The 15,223-nt window shown below is 45.8% G+C and overlaps 1 protein-coding gene across 4 annotated transcripts in view; it reads left to right on the top strand.

Moving 5' to 3' along the window:
- The window catches only part of TENM3 (teneurin transmembrane protein 3), a 2,338,142-nt gene that overhangs the window by 2,308,350 nt on the left and 14,569 nt on the right, over positions 1 to 15,223 (top strand). For all 4 annotated transcript variants that reach the window (XM_073219194.1, XM_073219195.1, XM_073219196.1 and 1 more), the window contains 2 exons: positions 7,625 to 7,800; positions 9,115 to 9,350. In XM_073219194.1, the coding sequence (XP_073075295.1) occupies positions 7,625 to 7,800; positions 9,115 to 9,350 (412 nt within the window). The remainder of the gene's footprint in view (positions 1 to 7,624; positions 7,801 to 9,114; positions 9,351 to 15,223) is intronic.

Raw genomic sequence — 15,223 nt, 5'->3', positions numbered from 1 at the left:
ACAAGGCTACGTTAACCCCTTCGGTGTGTTCCGCTTGGCAAATTCATGTTCTCGGTTACCTAAACTGCCCCATAATGGCTCAAGAGTGAGTAAATGTAGCTTCCGGAAGAGTGTAGTTCCTTCTGGAATTACATAACTGTCTAAATTAGATCGATGATCTGACAGCCTCCTATCTGCTCATCAGCAAACTCCATTACACAGTGATTAGCAAATGATTTACCCCAAGACTGAGTTATATAAACGAGGTATTTTAAAGGATTGCCTGTGTGGGGTGGCCCTTCCATCTGGGTCACCAGGGCTCTGATAAAGGGGTCTGATAGGGAGACAACCTGGTCAATCTGGCAGCAGAAGGGTGGCTTTAATGCGGAAGGGCAGAAGGCTAAAAACAGGGTGGAGAGGGAGTCAGGAGACAGGAATTGTGCTTGCAGAATGAAGGCCTGAACCGGGCTGGGCATAGACATTACAGGGCAGGCGGTAGGTGAGTGATCGGGATGGAAGGCAGGAGGGAGAAAGCCGCCCAGCGGAGTGGCCTAGTGGGGAGGGAAATGCGGGGAGGAATCAAGCTGCAAACAGACAACTTGGAATTTAAGAATTTGAGGTTATCATCGTACCGTCCGGCGTGTGGTCAGAAATGGCTGGTCAGAAGTTAGGAGAAGCCGGTTCTGGAGATGGGGACGTGACAGCCGCGGGAAGAACTGAAACCCTGGGCATGAATGAAATCCCACTGATAAGGGATGTGGACCCAGTTACGAGGGGAAAATGTGAGAGTATGTGCATTTGCAGACTGAAGTTTTCTGTGGCTTAGTAATAAAGACAGCACCATGTTAATACGCTAGGGTCCACTTTCTGCTCCTGGATGCTGGGCCGCTCATTGTTTTGAAACCTCCCAATCCGTGCTCCCTTTGTACATTACATCACCCTCTGTGCTTTTTTTCCCCCCTTTCTCTTCTCCCTTTAGCCCCTTAACTGCCCAAGTTTGACCGTTCCTCTGCTTTGCGTTACTCCTTGCGCTCTGTATGGTATTCATTTTCTTTCAAAGCTCGCCCATATGCATTTTAGTCTGAATATTGTTTCATCTTAGATTCTGAATCAGTCCACTGCTGCTCCTGTTTTTCTTTCCGGTTCTTCGGTATCCACCTCAGTTTTCCAAATCCTGGACATTTTCCTACCGGCTCGGTCACCCCGGTTAGTTGGAACAAGTGCCAGAATGCAGAGGAAGACAGGAAGGGTGGGTTTGTCCTCTGAGCACCTCCAGGCCCCGCGGGCTGACCCAGAAGGATGAAGGCGTATACAGTTCTGCCTTACTATTCCAAGATTCTTAGAAGCCCGTGTTTCCCTTGACACCAGCTGTCTCGCAAGTCTGCATTTCAAGACCTGTGCAAGACCTGGTAACCTCAACAAATAAGATGTGTCCTGCTCAAGTCAACCTTCTTCACTCAATAAGCCACTTTTCTAAAAAAAGACTTACATTTGCTTCTTCTCTTAATGGAGGCTAACAGAGAACCTCTCAAGCGCCAATGGGAATTAGTTCTGGAATGTCCCAACTGGGAAGCCTTTGCTTCGCGGCCTGTGAATTTCAGAGCAGGGCGTCATCATTGGGTCACTTTTCCTGAGTTCAGTCTCTGGAGAGTATGTCCCGGCCGTGACCATCTGTCCCATTGCTTGAGGTTCATAAAAAGGGCCGTATCAGAGACATGAGGAAGAAAAGGTAGGCTCTGTGCTGTTCTGAACTCGTTATCTCGGGTGTTTGGAAAGACAGTAAAGACTTGATGGTAGACACTGTCCTTTTTGGTTTTTGTCCACTCTGGTCTGAATTTGTCCCATCAGCAGGACCTCCGAGGGAGACACGACAGCAGCAAAGAAATTTAAGTAGACACGGACCACCTCTCCCCGTCCCTGTACAATTCCCGCCCTTCCTCATCGAGCTCCTTATAGCGCTGGATGCAAAAAGTCATTTAAAATAATACTTCCTTCTGTCTTTCTTATTTTGCACTTTCCCCATCGTTTTTTGGTATAATATGCATGTAGCAGTCAACCAAGTACAGACGAACCTGTGACTTAGGAGTTGGTTGATTGCTCTGCTTACCTAAGAGATGGAAGCATTTTACGTTTTCATTCCAGAACCTGATTTCAGAGGATTTCTTACAACATTGCCACTGAAATTGAAGAAATTATGATTAGTCTATGAGATAATTATCGCAATACAGAACCCTCAGACTCGTGCCTAGAACACTTGAATGTAAATTCTTTCTGTAGTAGTGCTGCAAATCGTCCCTTAGGATTCTCAGTCAGTCCACCATGAGAAGCTTAAATCAGGTTGTGTTGCGTTTTTGCTGTCCGTGTGTGTCCTCCGTCAGGAATGAGGACCGAGGAATGACGTGTGCATGTGTGCTTGTTAGGATCGGACTGGTGATCTTGTTCTGCTTCACCACAATGATACACAAGCGTTCGTGACATACCAGTATTGTGAAAAAAGCTTAACCATAACACATAGCCAGGTGGAGGGGAGGTTGGGGGTTTTACTGGCTGTTAAAACTATGGAAGGAAATTTCAACTTAGGGAACTCCAGTAGCTGGGAGCAAAGATCTTCCCTCTGGGTAAGGGGAACTAGGGCAGAAAGGCAGGTGAGGGAGTCAGTCATCCCTCCACTGCAAGCCAGAAAGCAGATGGGTGCTCCCCACTGAACAGCTCTCCCAGTAGGCTTCCTGTGAGATGGCCCTGGGGAGGCCGCAGCCGGGACCACAGTTGAACATTTGCCCCGTCCCAAGACCTCTACACCAGCACTTCCTGCTATCTTACTCTCTCAGAACAGGTTCAGTTTTGACTGGAGAAATCAGTCAGTGGTAACACACAGTTGGCTGGCTCTCATCCAGGCTTCCATAGGTGAAGGGAAGGCGGCTTTGGGAGAGGGGCATCACCAACATTACGTGAATAAATACATACGTCTGTCTCATCTTTGAGACCCACCAGCTCGGCGTCAGGCTGAATTACAAGCCTGCCGTCGGCGCAGGGGGCAAACATCCCACCCCTGGAAGGAACCCCAGCTCGCCAGGGTGGCAGTTGCTCCTCTTCTCGGGTTTACTTGCCTCTTTACAGCCCTATTCTGATTTACGCAGGTTTTTCTAAAAAGCAGAGGGTAATTTTAAAAGGTCACATTTGATGAAAGAGGTCATTCTATAGGGAAACACTGAAGTCAACAGATATTCCATTGAGTTGTAAAGGCAGTTGCAGGGCCTGCAGATTGCTTCCGCTTGGATACATTTGCAGTATCAATAGTCTATTGACTGTTGGTGACAGTCTGAGGCAGGCAGTTTTTCTCTCAGTTGAGGAGCCACTGACGATGTTCAAGCAGAAAAGTATTCAAATCGTGTGCTTCAGAAGATGAATCTGGTACCCATGAATATGTGGAGAGGCAAAAAGAACAGTTTTTAAATCTCGGGCAGCCGTAGGAATGGGGAGACAAATACCTGAGGTATTGCAAAGGAGAAAAGCAAGAATTGGGATCTTTCATGTCTAAGGGAGGGGGAGAGAGAACCTCACATCAGGAGGAACACAGCATTTGCTACTGAGAATGGCTGAAGCTGTGACTCTAGGGCATTTGCTGATAATCCCACTGCTTAGGAAACTTAAAAAGAGATTTAAAAATATTCCACAAAGGCTAAAACAGCAAGTCTAGGCAGAAGTGCACACAGAACTAAAGACAAACAAATAGATAAACATCAAATAAGGGCCTCCCATCAGTGATCAAGCAGAAGGTCCTTAAGAGCCTAAGGGAGCTAGGCTTTGCCAGCAAGAGCCCTTTGTGAAGAGGGGCCAGTCAGGAGCGAAAACGAGGTGCTGTGTCACCAATCTGAGGCTGTGAGGCTAAGACCAGAGGGGTGGGGTGGAGAGCATGAAACTGATGTTCTATTCAAATTCCCTAGAGCCTTGTGCATTGTAAATTCAAAAGGCTAATAAAAGAAAACTACATCTCAAATACACAAGCCGGACAGGGCTAGTTCACCACCAGTGCCAAGCAACATTAAGTAGAGCCACAAAGTTGCACAGAAGCAGAAGATATGTCCAGAGGCATGTATTTTGATGGGCAAGCCTTTTTGGTATCTAGGGTGAGAGCGTTGCAGAGGACAGTTCGGTGTCTGCGGGTGCGTTGTTTTCTACTCCTGTCGAGGTAGTGAAAGGTTCACCTGTCGTTTCTGAAAGCGGCTGAATGTCGCCCTTGACTACTTATTTTCTCACGCTTCCTTATCCAGGGCCCTCTGGCAATTATAATGTCTCCCATCCGTCTGGTTTTCATTTCTCTTGACATAGGTGTTAATCTTTGGAAAAGTTTTCACCGATCCACCCTGAAATGAAAAAAAAAATAGTGATGTGGAGAATTTGTTCACAAAATTTTATTCCTTTTAAAGAACTGTCTGTCACCCTGAAGTTGGTCCTTACTATCTGTTGTTTGTTCAGATGGCCTTTATGAAGTGATGGAGGTAACAGGTGGTGGCTCTTTATTTATATAAAGCCCTGTGTTGGCCCTGATGTTTCCCCTGGTTTGTAAAAGCAGCGCGTCTGGGAAGCAGTCACTGCCTGGCCTGTTACCTCACCCTGGGCTCCTTGGGCACAGCCACCCCCTCAGCCTGGCTGCTGCCTTGCTCACCTTATGACTGTCAGCTCCCCGTGGTGCCCAGGGGGGACCCCTGCCCGAGGCCTCCTGCCACCCGGCCTCGGCCCCTACGTGGCCCTTCTGCTTCACAAGCACCCCTGCCCGCTGACCTTAGCCTCACCCTTGCTGTTGTCCTGCCAGGACGCCCCACCTCGCGCCTGACCAGCCTCAGCTGGAGTCTGTTTGGGGGCTGGGCTCAGGTCCCCCTGAGGGGGCCATCCCTCTCTAGTCCAGTACAGTGACAGTGTCCCTTCTCTCTGCGCTGCGGGTGCTCTGTTGATCAGAACCATACCCACGGCCTCGCTTTCCAGAGCTGTTGACGACATATATTACCTCTGTTTGCTGCTGGCTTTCCTGTGCTCTCCGTAGCCACACACCTCTCAGTGTCACGTGCACATAAAGCTTATAGGACTATGGAGGCAGGTTAGGTGGAAGCTCTGAGGCCCTGAACGCCCTATAGCAGCTTTCCCAGCCTGCCTTGTGCTGGCAGGGCTGAAGTCCTGCTGATGTCTGACCTTGACTCAGCCACAACTCAAAGGCACAATTCACAGCTTCCAGAGCTTAACTGTAGAGCTGGGCCCCTAAGACCCCAGCTTTAACACTGCGTCATTCTGGGTGACCTATAAAGGTTACTTGTATTTTTATTTCCCAAAGAACTAAGGCTAATCGGTGAGGGTCAGGACGTGCCACCTGCTGAACTCACGGCAGTGTGCCCCACGTCTCGGGATAGGAAGAGCCTGCCCGGCAGGACATGGACCGCGTAGCTAAGCCAATGACAGAGCTGAGGCAGAGGTTGGAGAAACGCTTTCTGCAGGAGAAAGGTGACGTTCCTGATTTAGATTGAGTGGAGCTAGAAAACATAAAGCATCAAAAGGGTCGGAAAAAGGCAGGCAAGTGACAGCGGCAAGAATGAATCAGCAAAGGGCTTGCAGGCAGCATCATCTGATAAAGCTATAGTTCTCCACTTTAAATAGGCACCGTGATTTCCGGAGGGCTCACGGACCCCGGGTCCGGTACATGAAGGTCCCACTCATGGCCCAGTCATGAGATGTGGTGAGAAGCCGATCAAGTCACCTGGCCACATCCTGGTTTCATTGTTCCAACTGTAAAATGGGGAGAAATAACGCAGTACTGAACTCTCTCTCATATAGGAGCATTCAGAAGCATGTCTGTTTCTTAAAAACACAGTATGTTCTGCACCTTATATTACGATCAATATAAACCGATGCAAGAATTATGTCCAGGCTAAGATGGAGCTTGAGGCTGGTTTTGTCAATAATTCTGTATAAATAAACCTCTGCATGTTTGTTTCTTCAAGAGCAAGAATTTCTTCGAAAAAGCAATGACGGCCATAAACCAGGTTAAGTCTCTTTCACTGATGCCGTGATCTGCTGGGGACATCTGGGTTTGGGGGTGCGGGGGGGGGGGGGGAAGGACTCTGCTTTTTAGTGTAGCTCTGCATTTTACAGGCCCAAACAATGGCCTTTCACTGTTTCTTGCTTCTCTCTCCTGAGTGCCCATTCCTGCCTCTGGCCAAGCAGCACGGCAAACTGTCAGATCAAGTCAGTCAGACCCATCATCTGGCTGATACTGTCCCCACCGAATTAATGGGATCAGCTCCTCGTAGGCCCTGAGCAGACGGCGGCCCCTCTCCTGCCTCCCCATGAAATTGCCCCGAGCTCAGTCTTCCCTGTTACCTAGAATCTTCTCCTAATTACTAACCACGTTTTTCAAAGCTAATTTTAGACTCTAAAAGCGGTCCTTTATTCCAAAATGCCATTTCAGCACTTTTTCTACCTTTTTTTCTCCTGTTGCCCCAAATGTACACATATTATTCGGATCCTCTCCACTTCTTTTTCCTCCCCTGCAAACGAAGGCCTTTTTTCACTGGTAAGATTGTGCCTCTGCTATTTCTGCATCTGGGCTTATTGTAAGGAGGACAGGGTTCAGATCTCCACTGCGTTCAGACCTTTTATTAATGAAGCGGCTTTAGTACCTACCTGAAATCCCGTCTTGGTTCTATTATTGTCTCAAGAAGTCCCTACTTTTTCATCCAGAACTGGCTTTCTTTTTTTCTTTCTTCAGACCACATTGTCACTTTCTAAATTTTCACTGGTGCTGCCACAAATAGAAAAGTCTCCAAAAACCCATTTCTTTAGTAAAATGTTTTATCTCTTACATATTTACAATTATAGGACAGTTTTGTCATATATATCCTAACGCTTAAATTGTAAGTTTCTTATGTGCTTAAAAAGTAAATGTGTGCTAAAAAAGCAAATAATCATTAAGTGTTGGAAAATATTACCTCTCATTTCAGTAAACATAATGATAGCATTATTCAAGATATCACCCAGCCCTACAATGCCAGTGTAGACAAGATAGATTATCACCACCCCGACCAGCATTTCAGTCCCAACTTACCAGTATAAAGTATCTCAATCACTGAGAAAGAAGAAAGTCTTTAAAAGGCTTTGTCTTACTAATTTGTTGCAGGTACCTCAAGATACCTAAAGAATATCTTTACATATGCAAATACAAACATGTATGTATATAGACTTTTACAAAATTATATATACATTCGTCGTGCATTTGCCATAGAGGGCATGTTCGTAAAACCCTTAAAATTGATATAACAGAGAATTAAATCTACTTTGCGGAAAATATGGGGGAATACTAAGGAATTTAATATTGGCAAACATGTTCCCTTTGAAACAGCAAATTAGACGTGCAGGAGGATTTTGGTCACACTTCAAAGAATAATGTGCTGAGATGAAGAGCTATTCTGTTTACTCTTGCTCTCACCGGTGAGGTTTTTCTGTGTTAAACCAGGCTTTTGATTACTTCAAAGCATGTTTGAAGTCCTCACGCTGCGTAGCTCATGCACAAAGACAATTCTAAATTGGTGCAGCTCATTTTGCTGTGCATTGTATTTGTAAGTAAGAAGCATCTGCAGTTAATGCCTCTTTTACTCAGTTATGACAGTGAAGGTCGTCTGACAAATGTTACATTTCCAACCGGAGTGGTTACAAACCTTCATGGAGACATGGACAAGGCCATCACAGTGGACATCAAGTCATCCAGCCGAGAGGAAGATGTCAGCATCACTTCAAATTTGTCCTCAATCGATTCTTTCTACACCATGGTCCAAGGTAAACACGAACGCTTAATTTTAAAATGACAATTTTTAAAATACCACGAGCACCCAGATGGAATGTGGCAACCCCCATTTTCTAAGATGAACCAGCAAATGTGAAAATATAAATCTCTAGAGATACTGATGGAAGTGTCTCATGTCTACGTGTAAGGTTTTTTTAGTTCCATATACATATTTTTTAAGTCACATAATATATAAAACTGTGTTAACTGAGAAATGTTTAACGGAGTCCTTTTTTTCACTCCCATTTAATTAAACAACTCTTCACGTCCATCATCAGACCCTTCGTGGGGCATCTGCTACATTTTCCAGAGCATGTCGCCCTCACTGCCCTGGGAGTACAGGAGGTTGAGGCAGAGCACGTTCTGAATCTGTGCGTGGTGCCGTTTCTGAATTTGCATATGATGCAATCACTCAAAGTTTTATGCCAAATTCCGAGTGCCCATTTATATAATAGCTGGACTTTCAGTTTTCTCATTCAGTCCATTGACTTACATATCCAGTAGCTCCATGATGGAACCTCCTGCTGTATTTCTTTTGACATAATCTTGAGAAAGTCTGTTTACAATGACGATCACCATCGTGAAGTCATGGCTCTAAGACTAATCACTAAGCCGGAGGCAAACTTCTGCGACCCATGAGGTTTGCAGTTCTGTCAGGTCAGCTGTACCATCATCTGAACTTAATACTGCTTGAATTCATGTCTTCCCCAAATGGTCCTGTGTTATTCCAAAGTGCTAATTTGAGGCAGTAGCCTACAGCGTGAGAGGAATTCTGCACAAAATATAACATGACTTTCTTTTTATTAAGTCAGTGACAGGGGGGATATCACCTTATATTTTTGGTATACAAGGTGTAGATGCTAAGGCCTTTCCAGAGCTCTCTGATGAAGGGCACAGGGATGGGGGGAGGGGAGGGGGGATCCTCTAAGGCCCTGGTGGTGACATCCAGCCTCCTAAAAGAGCACGTACTTTGTGCAAATCGCTGACTGCACATTCCATGGAAGGAGCCTCATTTACGTCATCAGGCAGATAAGAAAAGGAGACCCAGGGAAGTGGAGAGGTGTGTAAATTCCCCCCTAGCCCCCAGTTTGCCTTTTTTGCCATCAGCCAATCTTGTCACTGCATGAAATGCAGGAATTTGAAGTTGTTTTTTGATATTTTCTAAAAGGACATCATTAAGTATGTTTTATTTCCTTACAGATGAAATTCAGTCAATGTTTTAGAAATGTTTATCACTTCTAACCGCGCAGCCAACCAAGTGTCTAATCCACATCTGTGGTTCATGTTTTCTGCTGCTTGTTTTCCAGATCAGTTGAGAAACAGCTACCAGATCGGCTACGACGGCTCCCTGAGGATCATCTCTGCCAGCGGCCTGGACTCGCACTATCAGACCGAGCCCCATGTCCTGGCGGGCACCGCTAACCCGACGGTGGCCAAGAGGAACATGACTCTGCCCGGCGACAACGGTCAGAACGTGGTGGAATGGAGGTTCCGGAAAGAACAGGCCCAAGGAAAAGTCAATGTCTTCGGCAGAAAGCTTAGGGTGAGTAAGTGTCAGAGGAGAGCCGACGGCAGCCCAGTCCTCTGCGCAGCACAGGCGACCTGTCCGGAGGGCGGGCCTCGGATTCACCTCCTGCCATTCTGCCCAGCGCCACGTTCGCTGCCGCATCTTACCGTAGAGCCTGGGTCACATCCACCGGCGCCCAAGCCGTTAGATCGCTCACAGCAGAGCCCAGGTATCTGAGAAAAGGGTTTTCGCAACATATCTGTGACGAGAAATAAATTCTTCCCTGGGAAATTAGGAAGTTGCGTGGAGCACGATCCCAAATAGCCTGGGTGTCAGCTGACTCCTGTCCTGCTCCTGTCGTCCTAGTGACTGTATATGTTCATCTGCTCAGTGAGGAGCGATGGCTTCCTGACATGATGTGTGGAGAAGTCAGATGATGGGCTTCAGCAGGGAGCATTTTCCGAATCATAAATATGTACATCGAAAGAGATGGGCTGGCCATTGAGAAGCAGATTCTTTGCATTCTCAGTATTTTTCAAGTATAGTTTGGGTGTGAACGTCAGAATCTAACTGCTGCCTCATTATTGATCTGCATTGTTTTTTACGTGGAATGCAATGATGTTTCTGATTGTGCTGGTGTAATTGATGTTTGCAAAATGCTCTCTGCATCACGTTGTCGGGTGATGTTGTTCCTCCCTGTCTCACTACGGGCCAAGTGTATCTAGAAAGCAAGCTGAGATCTGTGACAGCTGACACGGATCAGGTACTAAAATACAGGTTAGAAGAAACCACCTTCAGACTATAAACTGACCCTGACTCATTCTTCCTATTAAGACTTTAGTCTATCAGATAAATGTAGATAACTGTTCCTAAAATTATTTCCTTTGCCATTAAAAAAAAAAGTTATCTAAAATCAAGGAGAAAGAACAAAACATGGAGAATACTACTAATGTCCTTTTCTCTGCTCCCAAAATGGTTAAACTACTTTTATAATATGTATTATAATAGAATATATATTGTCTCTGGCTATTTTTCCAAGAAATAGAAATGAAGTAAAACAAGAATCACTGGATCAAATATAGACTGTGTCCAATTCACAGATTATATTCTGATTCTACTTCTACTGCTAGGCAGGTGTTTGCTACTGCACACGCATGTTGTTCTGGAGCCCACGTGTGTGCTCCCACCGCACCATATCCCAGGCTGTGGGGCATGCCCACAGCTTCACACTCCCTGGATCAAGAGTTCTGGAAGGCAGGCAGGAGAGGAGGTGGGAAGGAGGCGGCGAGAGGAATGAGAAGCCACGTGGCAGAGCTCTGGAGGAAGAGCAAGATTGGGGCTGAAGGCACAGTGGTGGGCAGGGAGGCAAGCTCCGAGCGTGTCCAGGTCACCGCAGGGTCTCAGTCTGTTGTCAGCACAAACTCCAGCCCCTGCCCTTTCCTCTACAGTCTAGGAATCAGCAGCCACCTGCATCCCTGCCTTATGCCTCCACTTAGTTCTTCCCAGCGCCCTGCTTCACTGGGCCACTGCAAGCTGCAAGCTAGTTCACAGGCCTTATCAACTCTCCCTAAAGCAGACGTAATGTACATGTGCACACGTACACCTGTGCATGCACACACACGAGTCACGCCTATTTGCACACACAGGGCTTACTTTATCAAAAGACACAAAGACGCCATTCACATCTGTGCTCCTCATTCTGCGCCCCAAGAAAGACAAAGCGCAGAAATGGAATTCAAAAAATAGTGGCTCCAGGTGAGGCTGTACTCTTTACTAATAATAAGCCTTATGGGAAAATCCTAACATCTCTACACCTCGTTTTCCTTATCTATGTCATTATATCCAGATTATGATATAATAATGTTATCTAAACAGTATCAGAACATTATGACTTAACATAGACATGATAGAAAGATAGATAGATGATTGATAGATAGATAGATAGATAGATAGATAGATAGATAATAGGTAGATGATAGATGATGGATAGATAGATGATAGATAGATAGGCAGGCATACAGACAGACAGACAGCCATGGCTGTATTGTGGATAAATAAAATGTACCCACCCCTGCCTCCGTTTCACACAATGTTACAGAATCAAATGAGACCCTGTGAAGGTACTTTGAGAATAAAAGGCATGATTACATACTGCCCAGTCCTAACCCAGGATCTCAGTCCCGTGCACCCCCTGGTGTGTGCCCAGGAAGGACAGGAAGGAGCTGGGAGCACACAGCGTGAGGAGATGTCCGTGCAAAGGAAAGAAAAGCTGGACCTTTCTTGGCCCACAAACTTGACCACATGCATGTTGTTCCCTCTTGCTTGCTACCGGCAGTGTCGCAGTGAACCCTTTTTCCTTTGTAACACTGCTTTTCAGGCATCAAAAGGAATTAGGAAGAGGGCAAATCCAGTGTTCAGTCTCTGGTTCTCTGCCTGATTCCAAATGGCGAGCAAACCACACTTTGGGGAAGAAGAGACCCGCACACACGGGCACGGGTGTTAGTTTCTTGCTAAATCGCCTTACTACAATGCCTCAGCGAGACATTTCAGAAAACATACTATTTTAAATGGCCTGTTCAGTCACAGGGAAAGTTGGTTTCCAGCTGGTCCGTGTGATTGTTCTCACAGAGAACACAAGGGAGGGTTTCTTACTTTCAAGATAAGATTGGATGTGCCAGCTCTGACTGCTAATTTCATCCCTCCGTGGATTCCGAGAGGGAATTCTAGGGAGAGAGTGTGATGACGTGAAAACCTGGTTTAAGGACTGGACCTGGAGTCGGCTGAAATAGGGGAGAGGAGCGTGAGGAGGAAGGGCTGAGGCCAGCAGGCGAGCCGAAGCAGCCGGAGAAGCAGCCACGGGCCCCGCAGTCTTTCCTGAGACAGAGAGCGTCTCCTCTCTCACCTTTCAGCGTTTCCTCGCAGAAAGTCCTTTTCATTTTGGAATTATTGACCTGAATTTAGCTATCTGCCTGACACCAAGGGAATGCTCAAATATTTATTCAATGAATGAAATGAGGAAAAGCCAACCTTATAATACAGATTATTTCACTGCCTCTACATCTGCCTCAAAGAGAAGCTGCATGGAGCACAGATCCTTGCAAATGTTTGACCACTATAAACAAACCCAACATTAGATGTAATAGATCGCATGGGTCTGACACTAGATAAAATGGATTGCATCGATGTAACAGCTGTAACACTAGACATAGTCCTTTAAAATAAAAAAGGCAAGGAATGGAAAAGGAAAAATCATACAAGAAACTAGCAACATGAAAAGCTTTTTCTGGGAGACGGTGCCTTAAGGGAAGAGGCGTGGACGCAGGAGGGAATCACCAGAAAACGGAATCGTGAAAAGCGTGAGGGACATCACAGCAGAAAGAATATTAACAGTCCCATGGCGTCCTTGTTTGTGGCTAAATTTTTTTTAAAAGACACAGGCATCCTACTTAGCTTGTCTTTGTCATATGTTTGGTAGGTAGTCCTGATTTTTGTGTGAGCTGGCCCTTGGCAACAGCCTTTAATTGGGCAAAAAACTATCACAACATCCTAGTAAGAAAACGCATCTTCTAAACTCATCCAGAAGTCAGGTGCTTAGAGTACAAAAAACTTAGTGAGTCATTTCAAAAAGACATGCTCAAAATTTGAAAGCCAAAAGTGTGTTTAAAGGCACACATAAATATGACAGCATACTTACATCTTCTTATGCCAGTCACGCTTGTGTGAGATCCTGTTTCTCACGTTAAGTGGAGTGACATGGCCTCGAGTGGGACTGTACAATGCAGTTAGCACTTGCTGACGTGTAGAGAGACAGCAACAATCTGCAGACAGTTGATGTCCCCACAGGGACACAAGGGAGTCGTGATATTGTCACCACGTATCCTGGGTAATGAGCCAGCCCTTCCCCACTTGCTTCCATAGCATTCTGGGTACGTGAATATAACAGATTGTTCATTATATCTTCAAAGACATTGTTTAACATTGTTTTACGCCTTAGTTTTTCAAGCCTTTCAGAGGGAAAATGATAACCACGCCCCACTACTTATCAAAGGGATGCTGTGATTAAGGCCAGTCATGCTGGACATGAGCTCTGGAAACGGGATTTTTCCGTGCTTCCTTAAAACAAATGCTGTACATCACAAAAGACTTAATGGTGCTCTCTTATCCAAACACAACGTTTAGATTAATTTTTATATAAGCTGAAGGTATAGTAATGATCTGACACAAGGTTTTCCATCTTAGATGAGCGATTCAATGTAACTTAATATTTGTATATGAAAGATATTGATTAAAAAGCAATTGGGGCATGGAACAATGCTAGTGCTTTATGATCGTCCAAACAAAAAAAAACAAAGTTGACAAGTTGCCACAATTCCATAAAGTTAGAGTTAAACAGGACTACATACTAGAATGGAAATGTCCCTTGACTTCTGCAGTTTCTTTACAATACCCAAAGGAAAGGAGAAAATCAGGACATGTTTGAAGGAGAGAGAAAACAAAAGCTCTGTTAGTATCTTTTGGTATTTTACATATTGAATACCGGTGGCCGGTGTCTGGAAACAGTAAGAGTGGATAAAACCTTGGCTTGGATTTGGAATGTGGGGAAAAATCCAGCCACATTCTGATTCCTTCCTTATGGCTTCAGTTTGAGGGCACAAGAAAGGCATTGTAGACACTGTTTGTCTGGGTTAAAAGAAAAAATCTGAACCTCTATCCAGATGTTTGGTCTCACAGTGCTTTTAGATGTTTCCACGTGGTGACGCGTTTGGTATGGCCGCACACACAATGCCAACAGTAATGAGGCCCTTTGGGTCTCTCCTGGACGCTTCAGGGCTCGGTGGGCATGCTGACAACCCAAAGCAGCAAGGCAGAAGCACAGTGGTGGGGTGCAGGGCGTGAAAGGAAGGGGTTCCAGACCTTTCTGCCCTCCTCCCTGCAATAACCAGTCATACCAGATGTGCAGTCCAGATTTCTTGTGCTCTCACCAGAGGAAACGTTGCCAAGATAAAGGCAGGTTAAGGAAGGCAATGAAGGATTGAAATACAAATTAATCTGAGTACAAAGTAAAAATGCAAACAAATGGGCTGCTGCTGTGGGCAGCGCAGGACGTGGGAACTCCTGTCAGCCTGCGCAGGCTGTAGGTGAAGGAAGGGAAAACGAGGGCAAACCTAACAGTCAGTTCCTTTTTTCTTTTAAATCACAATCAGAGAAACACAAGAGCCCGAGGAAACCATTTAAGTTGTGCAAAAACCTCTTCTTAAGGCATCAAAAATTTTGTGCAAATATAAGCTGAAGAGCTGGGTTCTGCCAGCTCGGTATTGAGTGAATCTGGTATCAGATCAAATCTTCCTGCTGATTTTGAATTATATATTTGTAATATTAGCTAGTAGCTTCTTTCCAAGGTCCACAAAGCATTCTGTAAACTGAAACTCATAAAGTTTCGCAAAATTCTAAGGCAGGAAGCAACAAGGATGCAGACATTTCCATGTGGGAAGACTGAAGTCCAGAGAGCCTTAAGCCGGCCGTCAGAATTAAACCTAAGCCACGGACGCACAGTCCAACGGCTGTATGCAACCTCTTTATTTACAGAAGGACACAGGGCTTCAGAGGGGCTAGAAGTCCCAGGACATGCTGCCTCCAGGCCCTGCCAGGGACAGGGATGAGGCCTCTTGACCCCCGGGGTCCTCCCCCAGCACACTCACCCCCACGCCCATACACCGATTTCCGCTGCAGTACAGCGGGCTCCCTGCCCGTCAGCTGGATCTGAAAGGACAGGATAAGGAAATGGAGATATCTCTTTCTTTCCATCCAAGCTCTTAGTCTTCTCATTTCCTGTGACTCTTCTGTCCAGGTGCCTTCTTGCCCCCAGCATCCCTTCACCTAGAAGGCACAAGCTTCTTTCAGCTTGTATT

This window comes from Manis javanica, chromosome 12 (genome assembly GCF_040802235.1).
Source record: "Manis javanica isolate MJ-LG chromosome 12, MJ_LKY, whole genome shotgun sequence".
Lineage (NCBI taxonomy): Eukaryota > Metazoa > Chordata > Mammalia > Pholidota > Manidae > Manis > Manis javanica.
This window is presented reverse-complemented; position numbering and strand designations above follow the sequence as displayed.